We start from the raw sequence: 14755 nt of genomic DNA, 5'->3' as shown, positions 1-14755 counted from the left end.
TGCGCAGCGATCAAGCAAAAAAATGGCACTTCTGCGCATGCGTATGCAGCGCAGTGCGCACGTGCGGCGTACTATTACAACAAACTATTTAGTTTAACACAAAGTCTAGCAAAGCTTTTCAGTCGCACTGCTGGCCGCAGAGTGATTGACAGGAAATGGGCGTTTCTGGGTGTCAACTGACCATTTTCAGGGAGTGTTCGGAAAAACGCAGGCGTGTCAGGAAAAACGCAGGCGTGGCTGGGCGAACGCAAGGCGTGTTCGTGACGTCAAAACAGGAACTGAATAGTCTGAAGTGATCGCAAGCGCTGAGTAGGTTTGAAGCTACTCTGAAACTGCACAAAATTATTTTGTAGCCGTCCTGCGAGCCCTTCGTTCGCACTTCTGCTAAGCTAAAATACACTCCCAGTGGGAGGCGGCATAGCGTTTGCACGGCTGCTAAAAACTGCTAGTGAGCGAACAACAATAATATATACAGGATATACAGGATAACAATATACAGGATAACGTGGCTGATATTCCAGGTTCTGTCTTGTGAGAGTATTTCATGTATATTTTGTAGGATTCTCAGAGTCTGCTGGATGCACCGAGGCATGGAAATAAGGGAACAGAGATCCATGGGGAGGTAATCTGCAAAGTATAGGGCACAGGGGACCTAAAGGGCCCCATACACTAGAACGATAATGCCCGATTTCAGACAATTTAGGGCATTTGGGCCGATATATCGGGTGAAATCGTGCATTTTGGAGGTGTTTCCGATCCAATCCGATCTGATGAGCATTCCCGTGAGGGTCGGATCGGCTCCCCTAGATCGTTAGTGCTGCACTCGTGATATGTTAGTTCCCGCAGGCATGGCTGGGATCGCACACTATATATTGCATGCAAAATGTACCAAATAGCATGGAATCGTATGGAACCACTCCCGGGAAGCTCCCGGGAGAGTTCAAGGGAAATCGCCTCCGACTTCAGCCTCAGACATATCGTTCTAGTGTATGGGGCCCTTTAGAGACCTAAGAAAGAGATAAAGTGGAGATATTGCCCATAGCAACCAGCCAGACTGTTCTAGAGAAATGTCAGTAAGCAGCTGTTTGGTTACTTTAAACATTTCTTCCACTTAATCTCTGTCTAAGGTTTGAAACATCCCCTCCATAGTATTTAACATTTGCTTATATAAATATTTCTCTAACGTCCTAGTGGATGCTGGGGACTCCGTAAGGACCATGGGGAATAGACGGGCTCCGCAGGAGACAGGGCACTCTAAGAAAGAATTAGGACTACTGGTGTGCACTGGCTCCTCCCTCTATGTCCCTCCTCCAGACCTCAGTTAGAATCTGTGCCCGGTCAGAGCTGGGTGCACTTTAGTGAGCTCTCCTGAGCTTGCTAATAAGAAAGTATTTTGTTAGGATTTTTTATTTTCAGAGAGATCTGCTGGCAACAGACTCTCTGCTACGTGGGACTGAGGGGAGAGAAGCAAACCTACTAACTGCGGATAGGTCGTGCTTCTTAGGCTACTGGACACCATTAGCTCCAGAGGGATCGAACACAGGAACTCACCCTTGGTCGTCCGATCCCGGAGCCGCGCCGCCGTCCCCTGCGCAGAGCCAGAAGACAGAAGCCGGCGAGAGAAGCAAGAAGACTTCAAAATCGGCGGCAGAAGACTCCTGTCTCCATATGAGGTAGCGCACAGCACTGCAGCTGTGCGCCATTGCTCCCACATTAAACCCGCACACTCCGGTCACTGTAGGGTGCAGGGCGCAGGGGGGGGGGGGGCACCCTGGGCAGCAATTGAGTACCTCCTGGCAAAATAGAGCATATACAGCTGGGCACTGTATATATGCATGAGCCCCCACCATTATTTTACACCAAATCGCGGGACAGAAGCCCGCCGCTGAGGGGGCGGGGCTTCTTCCTCAGCACTCACCAGCGCCATTTTCTCTCCACAGCTCCGCTGAGAGGAAGCTCCCCAGGCTCTCCCCTGCAGAATCACGGTAGAAAGAGGGTAAAAAGAGAGGGGGGGGGCACATAAATTTAGCGCAAAATCACTAATACAGCAGCTACTGGGTAAACACTAAGTTACTGTGTAATTCCTGGGTTATATAGCGCTGGGGTGTGTGCTGGCATACTCTCTCTCTGTCTCTCCAAAAGGCCTTGTGGGGGTTCTGTCCTCAAATAGAGCATCCCCTGTGTGTGTGGTGTGTCGGTACGATTGTGTCGACATGTTTGACGAGGAAGGCTATGTGGAAGCAGAGCAGGTGCAGATGAATGTGGGGTCGCCGCCGACACCTGATTGGATGGATATGTGGAAGGTGTTAAATGATAATGTAAACTCCTTGCATAAAAGGTTGAATAAAGCTGAAGCCTTGGGACAGTCAGGGTCTCAACCCATGCCTGATCCTACAGCGCAGAGGCCGTCAGGGTCTCAGAAGCACCCACTATCCCAGATTGTTGACACAGATATCGACACGGATTCTGACTCCAGTGTCGATGGCGATGATGCAAAGTTGCAGCCTAAAATGGCTAAAGCCATCCGCTACATGATTATAGCAATGAAGGATGTATTGCACATTTCAGAGGTAAATCCGGTCCCTGACAAGAGGGTTTAAATGTTTGGGGAAAAAAGGCAAGAAGTGACTTTTCCTCCTTCACATGAGTTAAATGAGTTATGTGAAAAAGCTTGGGATTCTCCTGATAGGAAAGTGCAGATTTCCAAACGGTTACTTATGGCGTATCCTTTCCCGCAAACGGACAGGTTACGCTGGGAATCCTCCCCTAGGGTAGACAAAGCTTTGACACGCTTATCTAAGAATGTGGCCCTGCCATCACAGGATACGGCCTCCCTAAAAGATCCTGAGGATAGGAAGCAGGAGGGTATCCTGAAGTCCGTTTATACACATTCAGGTACCCTACTGTGGCTGGCAATTGCGTCGGCCTGGATGTGTAGTGCTGTAGCAGCATGGACAGATACTCTGTCTGAGGAACTTGATACCTTGGACAAGGATACTATATTACTGACCCTGGGGCATATAAAAGACTCTGTCCTATATATGAGGGATGCCCAGAGAGACATTTGCCTACTGAGCTCTATAATAAATGCAATGTCAATTTCTGCCAGAAGGGTCCTGTGGACTCGGCAATGGACAGGTGATGCCGACTCAAAAAAGCACATGGAGGTTTTACCTTATAAGGGTGAGGAATTGTTTGGGGACGGTCTCTCGGACCTAGTTTCCACAGCTACGGCTGGGAAGTCAAATGTTTTACCATATATTCCCTCACAACCTAAGAAAGCACCGTATTACCAAATGCAGTTCTTTCGATCACACAGAGGCAAGAAAGTCCGAGGTGCGTCTTTTCTTGCCAGAGGCAGGGATAGAGGAAAGAAGCTGCACAATACAGCTAGTTCCCAGGAACAGAAGTCCTCCCCGGCTTCCACAAAATCCACCGCATGACGCTGGGGCTCCACAAGTGGAGCCAGGAGCGGTGGGGGCGCGTCTCCGAAATTTCAGCCACCAGTGGGTTCGCTCACAGGTGGATCCCTGGGCTATACAGATTGTGTCTCAGGGATACAAGCTGGAATTCGAAGTGATGCCCCCTCACCGTTACCTCAAATCGGCCCTGCCAGCTTCCCCCATAGAAAGGGAAGTAGTGTTAGCGGCAATTCACAAATTATATCTCCAGCAGGTGGTGGTACAGGTTCCCCTCCCTCAACAGGGAAGGGGTTACTATTCCACAATGTTTGTGGTTCCGAAACCGGACGGTTCGGTCAGACCCATATTGAATTTAAAATCCCTGAACATTTACCTGAAAAGGTTCAAGTTCAAGATGGAATCGCTGAGAGCGGTCATTGCAAGCCTGGAAGAGGAGGATTTTATGATGTCTCTGGACATAAAGGATGCTTACCTGCATGTCCCCATTTATCCACCTCATCAGGAGTACCTCAGATTTGTGGTACAGGACTGCCATTACCAATTCGAGACGTTGCCGTTTGGTCTGTCCACGGCACCGAGAATATTTACCAAGGTAATGGCGGAAATGATGGTGCTCCTGCGAAAGTAAGGAGTCACAATTATCCCATACTTGGACGATCTCCTCATAAGGGCGAGGTCCAGAGAGCAGTTGCTGATCAGCGTAGCACATTCTCGGGAGGTGTTACAACAGCACGGCTGGATTCTGAATATTCCAAAATCGCAGCTGAGTCCTACGACGAGACTGCCCTTCCTGGGCATGATTCTGGACACAGACCAGAAGAAGGTGTTTCTCCCGGAGGAGAAGGCCCAGGAGCTCGTGACTCTGGTCAGAGACCTCTTAAAACCAAAACAGGTGTCGGTGCATCAATGCACGCGAGTCCTGGGAAAGATGGTGGCGTCATACGAAGCCATTCCCTTCGGCAGGTTCCATGCGAGGAACTTTCAGTGGGATCTGTTGGACAAGTGGTCCGGATCGCATCTTCAGATGCATCGGCGGATCACCCTATCCCCCAGGGCCAGGGTGTCTCTTCTGTGGTGGCTGCAGAGTGCTCACCTTCTCGAGGGCCGCAGGTTCGGCATACAGGACTGGGTCCTGGTGACCACGGATGCAAGCCTCCGAGGGTGGGGGGCAGTCACTCAGGGAAGAAACTTCCAAGGGCTGTGGTCAAGTCAGGAGGCTTGTCTGCACATCAATATCCTGGAACTAAGGGCCATATACAACGCCCTGAGTCAAGCGGAGCCTCTGCTTCGAAACCAACCGGTGCTGATTCAATCAGACAACATCACCGCAGTGGCTCATGTAAACCGCCAGGGCGGCACAAGAAGCAGGGTGGCGATGGCAGAAGCCACCAGGATTCTTCGTTGGGCGGAGAATCACGTGCAAGCACTGTCAGCAGTGTTCATTCCGGGAGTGGACAACTGGGAAGCAGACTTCCTCAGCAGGCACGACCTCCACCCGGGAGAGTGGGGACTTCATCAAAAAGTCTTCACACAGATTACAAATCGATGGGGACTGCCACAGGTGGACATGATGGCGTCCCGCCTCAACAAAAAGCTACAAAAGTATTGCGCCAGGTCAAGAGACCCTCAGGCGATAGCTGTGGACGCACTAGTAACACCGTGGGTGTTCCAGTCGGTCTATGTGTTTCCTCCTCTTCCTCTCATACCCAAGGTGCTGAGAATCGTAAGAAAAAGAGGAGTGAGAACAATACTCATTGTTCCGGATTGGCCAAGAAGGACTTGGTACCCGGAACTGCAAGAAATGCTCACAGAGGACCCATGGCCTCTGCCTCTCAGACAGGATCTGTTGCAACAGGGGCCCTGTCTGTTCCAAGACTTACCGCGGCTGCGTTTGACGGCATGGCGGTTGAACGCCGGATCCTAGCGGAAAAAGGCATTCCGGATGAAGTTATTCCTACGCTGATAAAGGCTAGGAAGGACGTGACAGCAAAACATTATCACCGTATATGGCGAAAATATGTTGTTTGGTGTGAGGCCAGGAAGGCCCCTACAGAGGAATTCCACCTGGGCCGGTTCCTTCATTTCCTGCAGTCGGGAGTGACTATGGGCTTAAAATTAGGGTCCATAAAGGTCCAGATTTCGGCCCTATCCATTTTCTTTCAAAAGGATCTGGCTTCTCTTCCTGAGGTTCAGACGTTTGTAAAGGGAGTGCTGCATATTCGGCCCCCTTTTGTGCCACCAGTGGCACCTTGGGATCTTAACGTGGTGTTGAGTTTCCTGAAATCTCACTGGTTTGAGCCACTTAAGACCGTGGAGTTAAAGTATCCCACGTGGAAAGTGGTCATGCTATTGGCCTTAGCTTCGGCTAGGCGTGTGTCAGAATTGGCGGCTTTGTCATGTAAAAGCCCCTATCTGGTTTTCCATATGGACAGGGCAGAATTACGGACTCATCCGCAATTTCTCCCGAAGGTGGTGTCATCTTTTCATTTGAACCAACCTATTGTGGTGCCTGCGGCTACTCGTGACTTGGAGGATTCCAAGTTACTAGATGTAGTCAGGGCTTTGAAGATTTATGTAGCCAGAACGGCGCTCCTGCTTCAAAGCAAACTATTGCTCGCTGGATCTGTAACACGATTCAGCAGGCTCATTCTGCGGCTGGATTGCCGCATCCAAAATCTGTAAAAGCCCATTCCACAAGGAAGGTGGGCTCTTCTTGGGCGGCTGCCCGAGGGGTCTCGGCATTACAGCTTTGCCGAGCAGCTACTTGGTCGGGTTCAAACACGTTTGCAAAATTCTACAAGTTTGATACCCTGGCTGAGGAGGACCTTGTGTTTGCTCATTCGGTGCTGCAGAGTCATCCGCACTCTCCCGCCCGTTTGGGAGCTTTGGTATAATCCCCATGGTCCTTACGGAGTCCCCAGCATCCACTAGGACGTTAGAGAAAATAAGATTTTACTTACCGGTAAATCTATTTCTCGTAGTCCGTAGTGGATGCTGGGCGCCCGTCCCAAGTGCGGACTTCTTCTGCAATACTTGTATATAGTTATTGCTTAACTAAGGGTTATGTTATGTTTGCGTCAGGTTGTCTGATGCTCTGTTGTTGTTCATACTGTTAACTGGGTAAGTTATCACAAGTTATACGGTGTGATTGGTGTGGCTGGTATGAGTCTTACCCTGGATTCCAAAATCCTTTCCTTGTACTGTCAGCTCTTCCGGGCACAGTTTCCTTAACTGAGGTCTGGAGGAGGGACATAGAGGGAGGAGCCAGTGCACACCAGTAGTCCTAATTCTTTCTTAGAGTGCCCTGTCTCCTGCGGAGCCCGTCTATTCCCCATGGTCCTTACGGAGTCCCCAGCATCCACTACGGACTACGAGAAATATATTTACCGGTAAGTAAAATCTTATTATTACATTGATCATTAATAAATAGTATTTATTGTCACTGTGTTTTCTTTACTCTCACATGTGGGAGATGTATCAAGAAAGAAAGAAAGAAAAAAAAAGAGATAAATTGGAGAAGTTGCCCATAGCAACCAAATCAGCTTCTGTCGTTTTATAGACAGTGCTATTTAAATGATAGCTAGAAACATATGCTTGCTATGGGTAACTTACCCACCTTATCTCTCCCACAGCCATGTCACTTGAAGAGGGAAGCACATAGTTAACTGGAAACATATGGTTGCTATGGGTAACTTCCCCACCTTATCAATTGGAGAAGGTAGCACCTAGTTAGCTAGAAGTATATGGTTGCTATGGGTAACTTCCCCACCTTATCTCTCTCACAGCCACATCACTTGGAGAGGGAAGCACCTAGTTAGCTAGACGTATATGGTTGCTATGGGTAACTTCTCCAGCTTATCTCTCCCACAGCCACGTCACTTGGAGGAGGCACCTAGTTAGCTAGAAGTATATGGTTGCTATGGGTAACTAACCCAGCTTATCTCTCCCACAGCCACGTCACTTGGAGGAGGCATCTAGATAGCTAGAAGTATATGGTTGCTATGGGTAACTTCCCCACCTTATCTCTCTCACAGCCACGTCACTTGGAGAGGGAAGCACCTAGTTATCTACTTGAACTTATTTTTATTACTATACTTTTTCCATTTTTCACATTTATACATACAAATTGTTTGGTTACGGTTTATTTTATATCCTTTGGTCCTAAAAACATTTTAGGGTAAATTTAATGGTCAGTTCAAGTCTTGCACAAGATGACAGTAACCATGACGTGGCTGCTGAGAGAATATTTAGCACTAACCACATTATGTGCTTTCTGCAGACACGAAAGTTAGAGGAGTGCCGTGTGCCAGGTGTGGAGCCAGAAGGTCGCAGGTTAGAGGTTGGCGTTAGGATCCGTGGTCTAGAAGTTAGTAGTCGGGAACTAGCGGATCGTACCTGCAGTCCACCCAGAGGTCATGTTCTTAGTAGAGGTGATGGAAGAGGGCCAGATGCTCCTTGGGGAGGAATTCCAAGACCAGAGGGAAGAAGGTGAGCAATTCCTAATAGATGACACTATAGATATTTGTCCTAATTGTCATTTGAATGGCTGGATCGTAAACCCTCACAAAATTTGCAGTAGCCTATAACCACCAATCATACATTTGTTTTGCTCTAACTTGCACTATGTTTATCAAAGCTAATTCCTGGTTGGTCAATGTAGATTAATATACATTTTGTACAGCAAATACAGTTAACCAATAACCCACAATATACCTTGTTAAAGTACAGGTATAACTACATTTAAATTCACAATAAGAAATGTCATTATATCTGTATTTGTGTTTGCTGTTATTTCATTCTTTGAGCATTGTAAGTGCATGTCCATGTACAATAATGGGGTATATTTACTAAAATTCGTATTTTCCCGTTTGAGGTCAAAGTTCAATCACGAATGACATCGAAAGTGTAAATTTGCAACTTTTTGAATTTAGTACGACTAATTTACTAAGCTGCCGTATTCTGCATTTTTGGTTTTACCGATGTCGATGTCATTCGTTTTTTTAGGCAGTGTTTTACGTGAGTGACTTGTAAAACACTGCCGACTTTAATACAATGAATCTCGGCCGGATCTGAGAGATCCGTGCTGGGCTTCATTGTGCACCTTTTAAAAAAAAAAAAACAGTGTTAAAATCAAATAAAAAATTGCGTGGGGTCCCTCCTCCTAAACCAAACCAGCCTCGGGCTCTTTGAGCCGATCCTGGTTGCAAAAATATGGGGGGGAAAATGATAGAGGTTCCCCCATATTTAAACAACCAGCACCGGGCTCTGCGCCTGGTCCTGGTTCCAAAAATACGGGGGACAAAAAGCGTAGGGGTCCCCCGTATTTCTGAAACCAGCACCGGGCTCCACTAGCCAGATACATACTGCCACAGCCGGGGGACACTTTTATATAGGTCCCGGCGGCCCTGGCATTACATAACCAACTAGTCACCCCTGGCCGTGGTACCCTGGAGGAGTGGGGACCCCTTCAATCAAGGGGTCCCCCCCCTCCAGCCACCCAAGGACCAGGGGTGAAGCCCGAGGCTGTCCCCCCCCCATCCAAGGGCTGCGGATGGGAGGCTGATAGCCGTTTTGTAAAAAAATGAATATTGTTTTTAGTAGCAGTACTACAAGTCCCAGCAAGCCTCCCCCGCAAGCTGGTACTTGGAGAACCACAAGTACCAGCATGCGGCGGAAAACCGTGCCCGCTGGTACCTGTAGTACTACTACTAAAAAAATACCCCAATAAAAACATAAGACACACACCTTGAAAGTATAACTTTAATGCATACATCCAGACCTCCATATACACATACTTACCTATGTTCACACGAGGGTCGGTCCTCTTCTCCATGTAGAATCCATGGTGTACCTGTGGAAAAAATTATACTCACAAAATCCAGTGTAGAAGGCTCTTCTTCTTTTAATCCATTTGTAATCCAGGTACTTGTCAAAATAAAAAACGGACACCCGACCTCGCACTGAAAGGGGCCCCATGTTTTCACATGGGACCCCTTTCCCCGAATGCCAGAAACCCCCTCTGACTTAAGTCTAAGAGGGTTCCATCAGCCAATCAGGGAGCGCCACATTGTGGCACCCTCCTGATTGGCTGTGTGCTCCTGTACTGTATGACAGGCGGCACACGGCAGTGTTACAATGTAGCGCCTATGCACTCCATTGTAACCAATGGTGGGAACTTTGTGGTCAGCGGTTGACCGAAAGTAACCTCACAGTACAGGAGCACACAGTGAAAACATTGGGCCCCTTTCAGTGCGATGTCGGGTGTCCGTTTTTTTATTTTGACAAGTACCTGGATTACAAATGGATTACAAGAAGAAGAGCCTTCTACACTGGATTTTGTAAGTATAATTTTTTCCACAGGTACACCATGGATTCTACATGGAGAAGAGGACCGACCCTCATGTGAACATAGGTAAGTATGTGTATATGGAGGTGTGGATGTATGCATTAAAGTTATACTTTCAAGGTGTGTGTCTTATGTTTTTATTGGGGTATTTTTTTAGTAGTAGTACTACAGGTACCAGCGGGCCCGGTTTTCCGCCGCATGCTGGTACTTGTGGTTCTCCAAGTACCAGCTTGCGGGGGAGGCTTGCTGGGACTTGTAGTACTGCTACTAAAACAATATTCATTTTTTTACAAAACGCTATCAGCCTCCCATCCGCAGCCCTTGGATGGGGGCACAGCCTCGGGCTTCACCCCTGGTCCTTGGGTGGCTGGAGGGGGGGGACCCCTTGATTGAAGGGGTCTCCACTCCTCCAGGGTACCCCGGCCAGGGGTGACTAGTTGGTTATGTAATGCCAGGGCCGCCGGGACCTATATAAAAGTGTCCCCCGGCTGTGGCATTATGTATCTGGCTAGTGGAGCCCGATGCTGGTTTCAGAAATACGGGGGACCCCTACGCTTTTTGTCCCCCGTATTTTTGGAACCAGGACCAGGCGCAGAGCCCGGTGCTGGTTGTTTAAATATGGGGGAACCCCTATCATTTCCCCCCCCATATTTTTGCAACCAGGGCCGGCTCAAAGAGCCCGAGGCTGGTTTTGCTTAGGAGGGGGGACCCCACGCATTTCTTTTTAAAGAAAATAACACTTTCCCATCCCCTTCCCACTGATAAACATGCACGGATCTCATGGATCCGTGCATGCCTATCCAAACACGGGATAAAAAAGCAGGTCTGTTTTTTTTTAGCACTTTTTCACGAATTGTATTTCTGCACGGCAGTGTTTGGCTATTGTCGGCAGTGTTTGTGATTTGCACTTTTTAGTAAATTACCGATTTCTACCAAATTGCAGGCGTATTTGACCGATGGTGTATTGATTCGTGATTTTTTCCTAGGACTTCCAAAATATTACGAATGCCCTCATCACTGCCGAGATTTTTGCTTAGTAAATTACCGAAATGACACTTTGAAGAAAAAACGGCATCTCGGTCAAAATCGGGACCTTAGTAAATATACCCCATTGTGTGTTAGACATATATTCTCTTGTGTAATATTCAGAGACACAAACAGCTATAGGGTACAGTGACTACATTGTAGAGGTAACAGAAGAGCCTGTTCTGCCTGCATGTGTTAGCTACACAAAGCTTGAACGTGTTAATGTTTATTTCAGAAATGATCGCTGCTGTGCGTTTTCGCACAGCAGGCGATCAGGTCCAAACTGCGCATGCGTATGCACCGCAATGCGCAGGTGCTTCGCACGGGTACAAAGCGGATCGCCGCTCAGCGATGGGTTTGTGCGACGGATCCGTTCGCACAGGTGATCGCAAGGAGACTGACATGAAGAAGGAGTTTTTAGGGAGTGTCTGGAAAAACATAGGCGTGTCCATGCCTTTGCAGGGAGGGTTCCTGACATCAATTCCGGTCCTAGACAGGCTGATGTGATTGCAGCGGCTGAGTATGTCCTGGGCTGCGCAGAGACTGCACAAAATCTGCTTGTACAGCTCTGCTACACATGCGTTTGCACACTTGTGCGGTTAAAATACACTCCCCCTGTAGGCGGTGACTATCTGATCGCAGCAGTGCAGGTCTGAATTACCACCAATGTCCTTAGTGAAGAGGTGAAGTCCTTGTGGTTTATGGGGTTTCCTTTATTTTTACCATCCGGAACAGGCCTGTGTGAGATAAGTATGGTAATGTGAGGCGCTCCTGTCGGATTGCTTCCAGATCCCTCTCTGTTTGTGGTCTGACTAAACATATCCTGTTCTGCATTATCTCTGCCTTTTCTGATTACTGTTACTCTACTAATCTAAGAAGCAGTTGTCTTAGACACCTGTGCATACTCTTAGAAAACACAGTCGCAATGCTGTATCCGGGAATTCACTAAACAACAGCTTTCATTTATAGTGGAACATCCTGACAGTGTCCTATGTCCTCAAAATGCAAATGTTGGAAAACTAGCTTTTTGTAACTTACTATTAAACAATTTTCTTACACACTAAGGGCCTAATACAGGTCACATCACTGCAGTTTTTGAGATAGGTGCGCTCTGTGCATGCGCAGGTCCTGTCCTGCGCGAGCGTCAGCAGTTAATGTTGTTGGTTCGCATTAACTGTGAACGCCTCTGCCTGATTGACAGACAGAGGTGTTCACAGGACAGGCGGGGGTGGCATCCGAGCGTTTTCGGGGCGACGTCGGGGAAAAGAGGGGTGTCCGTGGTGTTTTAGAGAGATCGAGTAAATGGCTCTGCAGGCAGGAGGCATCCACCATTCCTGCAACCACGCTGATATTGCGGCGCGATCACAATTACATCATGATCACATGCTGGCCGGCCTTGCCCTACGATGGGCGGCCCCAGCATGCGCTTGCAAGGATTACAGATTCTGCTAAAAAGCTGTATCTGCAATCCTTACTGAATGAAGTCCTAAACTGAAAACATAGGGCTTTGTGACGGGAGCTAGGCCGTAGTTTGTTTAATCTCTGGTCTGGTCACTTGCCATGTTCTATGTGGTCATTTAGCTATTTTGTGGTAGACAATGTTTCCATTTTTCTGGTATAATACTTAGCCGGCTAGCTGGGCGTATTCCCTGCAGGGCAGGAGTCATTCATATTAATTCCGTATGTAGCTTATGTTAGCGGCTATTACCAAGTGATGTATGCCAATGCCCACCTTATGTGCTGTGTGGGAAAGGGATGCATTTAATTTCCCGGCTGTCGGGATCCCGGTGGTCAGGATACCAACGCCGGAATCCCGACAGCGGGTGACATGCCAGCACACGAATCCCGACACACTCCCAGCATTCCCCCTCGGGTGGTGGTCCACACATCCACCGGAGGGGGAATAAACCAGTGTGGTGAGCAGAGCTCGTTACCGGGCCCGCAGCGTGTAGAGCGCAGCAAGCCCGCAAGGACTCTGCCAATATTCAGGCTTTCAGGATTCCAGCGTTGGTCTCCTGAAAGGATTTCGGCCGCCGGGATCCCATACTGAAACCGTGTGAAAAGTAGAAAGGTAGTAACATTTTACAGCATAGTTCTTCATCGTAGTGATTTCTATGTTTAGTCTATATACATGATTCTTTCTGGTAACTTGTACACTTTAAGCATAGAAATATCCTACAGTTTTAAATTAACATTAGACCAGAGGGATCTACATGGCTTTTGGCTGTGTCAAATAGGCAATGTGCAAAGTGCTATAAAGAGATGGAGCAGCCCCTACCGCTGCCCTTAAATACCTCTTCCATGGGTAAACCTGATTGTCCACTCGTGACATTTGTGGTGGATTTTACCTAGCCCAGAGGTTCTCAATGCACCCCAACAGGCCAGGTTTTAGGTATATATTGGCACAGCACAGATGGTTAATTCACCTGTGGCCAAGCATGGACTGTTTGGGTGTGGGCAGTCAGTCCAGAGTGTGATAAGCACAGTAAAAGCTTCCCACTCTGTGCTGACTTGCCGGCCATACTGCGCTTCTAGGGGCTACACACTGTGCAGTCCTAGAAGCAGTTGTACGGCCCTCTTCTGCCTACAGCTCTGACGCTGTAAATTATACCCCTTTCACACTGAGCCTCAGACTCTGGACATTGGCCCTCATTCCGAGTTGTTCGCTCGCTAGCTGCTTTTAGCAGCATTGCACACGGTAGGCCGCCGCCCTCTGGGAGTGTATCTTAGCTTAGCAGAATAGCGAACAAAAGATTAGCAGAACTGCTACTAAATAATTCTTTGCAGTTTCTGAGTAGCTCCAGACCTACTCCTAGATTGCGATCAGCTCGGTCCGTTTAGTTCCTGGTTTGATGTCACAAACACGCCCTGCGTTCAGCCAGCCACTCCCCCGTTTCTCCAGACACTCCCGCGTTTTTCCCTGACACGCCTGCGTTTTTTAGCACACTCCCGTTAAACGCTCAGTTACCACCTAGAAACGCCCCTTTCCTGTCAATCATTCACCGATCAACAGTGCGACTGAAAAGCGCCGCATGATCAACAGCAAAACTGCTAATTTTTTAGTTAAATAACTAAGCGCATGCGCACTCCGTACCATGCGCATTTAGCAACAAATCGCAGCATAGCGAAAATCGGCAACGAGCGAACAACTCGGAATGACCCCCATTGTCGGGGCAACTCGGATCCTGTCTCAGTGTGAAAGGCACGACCTGGATTGTGTGTCCTAGGTCCGCTACCCGAGTCGCGACCATGGTTATTCCCGGGACTTCCCCGGTCATCTGCAATGTGAAAGATGCGAGCCTAGTTATTCGACCCCAGGCCGTGCTAAAAGACTGTTGATTGGCTGTATGTTCAGAAGGCCTGCCCATGGGAAGTGACATGCAGGGCAGATGGGTGCAGCGTGAAGGCAATGGCCCAGGAATAACCCGGGTCCAACATCCAGTGAGAAAGGGCTCTGACACGTCTTGAAACCATGTTCAGCGTCCCAGTCGGAGCCGGGGCTTGAATATGAAAGGGTTATTAATGTCCAGGTGACGCCCTGAAAGAGGAGGGGCCAGAGCACATGCCACCTGTGCCATCCCTCTTAATCTGGCTCTGTAGTCTCCTACAGATCTCTTGTTGGTTATTACATGTTATGATTGCGATCGCATTTTTAATAGATTCATGAGGACATTTAAGAATAAATAAAGCGAAGGAATACATTTTCATATTCTTTTATAATGGATCTTATTGTAGAAATAAGAAGTAACGATCTACAGTATATATATATATATATATATATATATATTATAAAATATCACTGAGGATCACTATTGTTACATACCATTATATAGCGAGTCACATTACCGTCCACAAAATGAATTTTATGCCAGTTCAAATTTTTGCTGCAACTCATATTCAGATTGCGTACTTAGCCAGGGACGTATTAACGCCCGATGAACCCCGTTTGCAATGACACCCC

The 14755-nt window shown here is 48.0% G+C and overlaps 1 protein-coding gene across 5 annotated transcripts in view; it reads left to right on the top strand.

Moving 5' to 3' along the window:
* Positions 1-14755, top strand: part of ARHGEF40 (Rho guanine nucleotide exchange factor 40) — a 181579-nt gene that overhangs the window by 96024 nt on the left and 70800 nt on the right. For 3 of the 5 annotated variants that reach the window (XR_010171337.1, XM_063913437.1, XM_063913435.1), the window contains exons 12-13: positions 560-622; positions 7702-7910. Coding sequence is in view for 4 of the 5 variants with exons in the window: in XM_063913437.1 (XP_063769507.1) it covers positions 560-622; positions 7702-7910 (272 nt within the window). In the remaining variant the exon portion in view is untranslated. The remainder of the gene's footprint in view (positions 1-559; positions 623-7701; positions 7911-14755) is intronic. The other 2 variants (XM_063913439.1, XM_063913438.1) reach the window with 1 other exon arrangement.

This window comes from Pseudophryne corroboree, chromosome 1 (assembly GCF_028390025.1).
Source record: "Pseudophryne corroboree isolate aPseCor3 chromosome 1, aPseCor3.hap2, whole genome shotgun sequence".
NCBI classification, from domain to species: Eukaryota; Metazoa; Chordata; class Amphibia; order Anura; family Myobatrachidae; genus Pseudophryne; species Pseudophryne corroboree.
The sequence above is the reverse complement of the archived record's forward strand: the minus strand, read 5'-3'. Positions and strand labels throughout refer to the sequence as shown.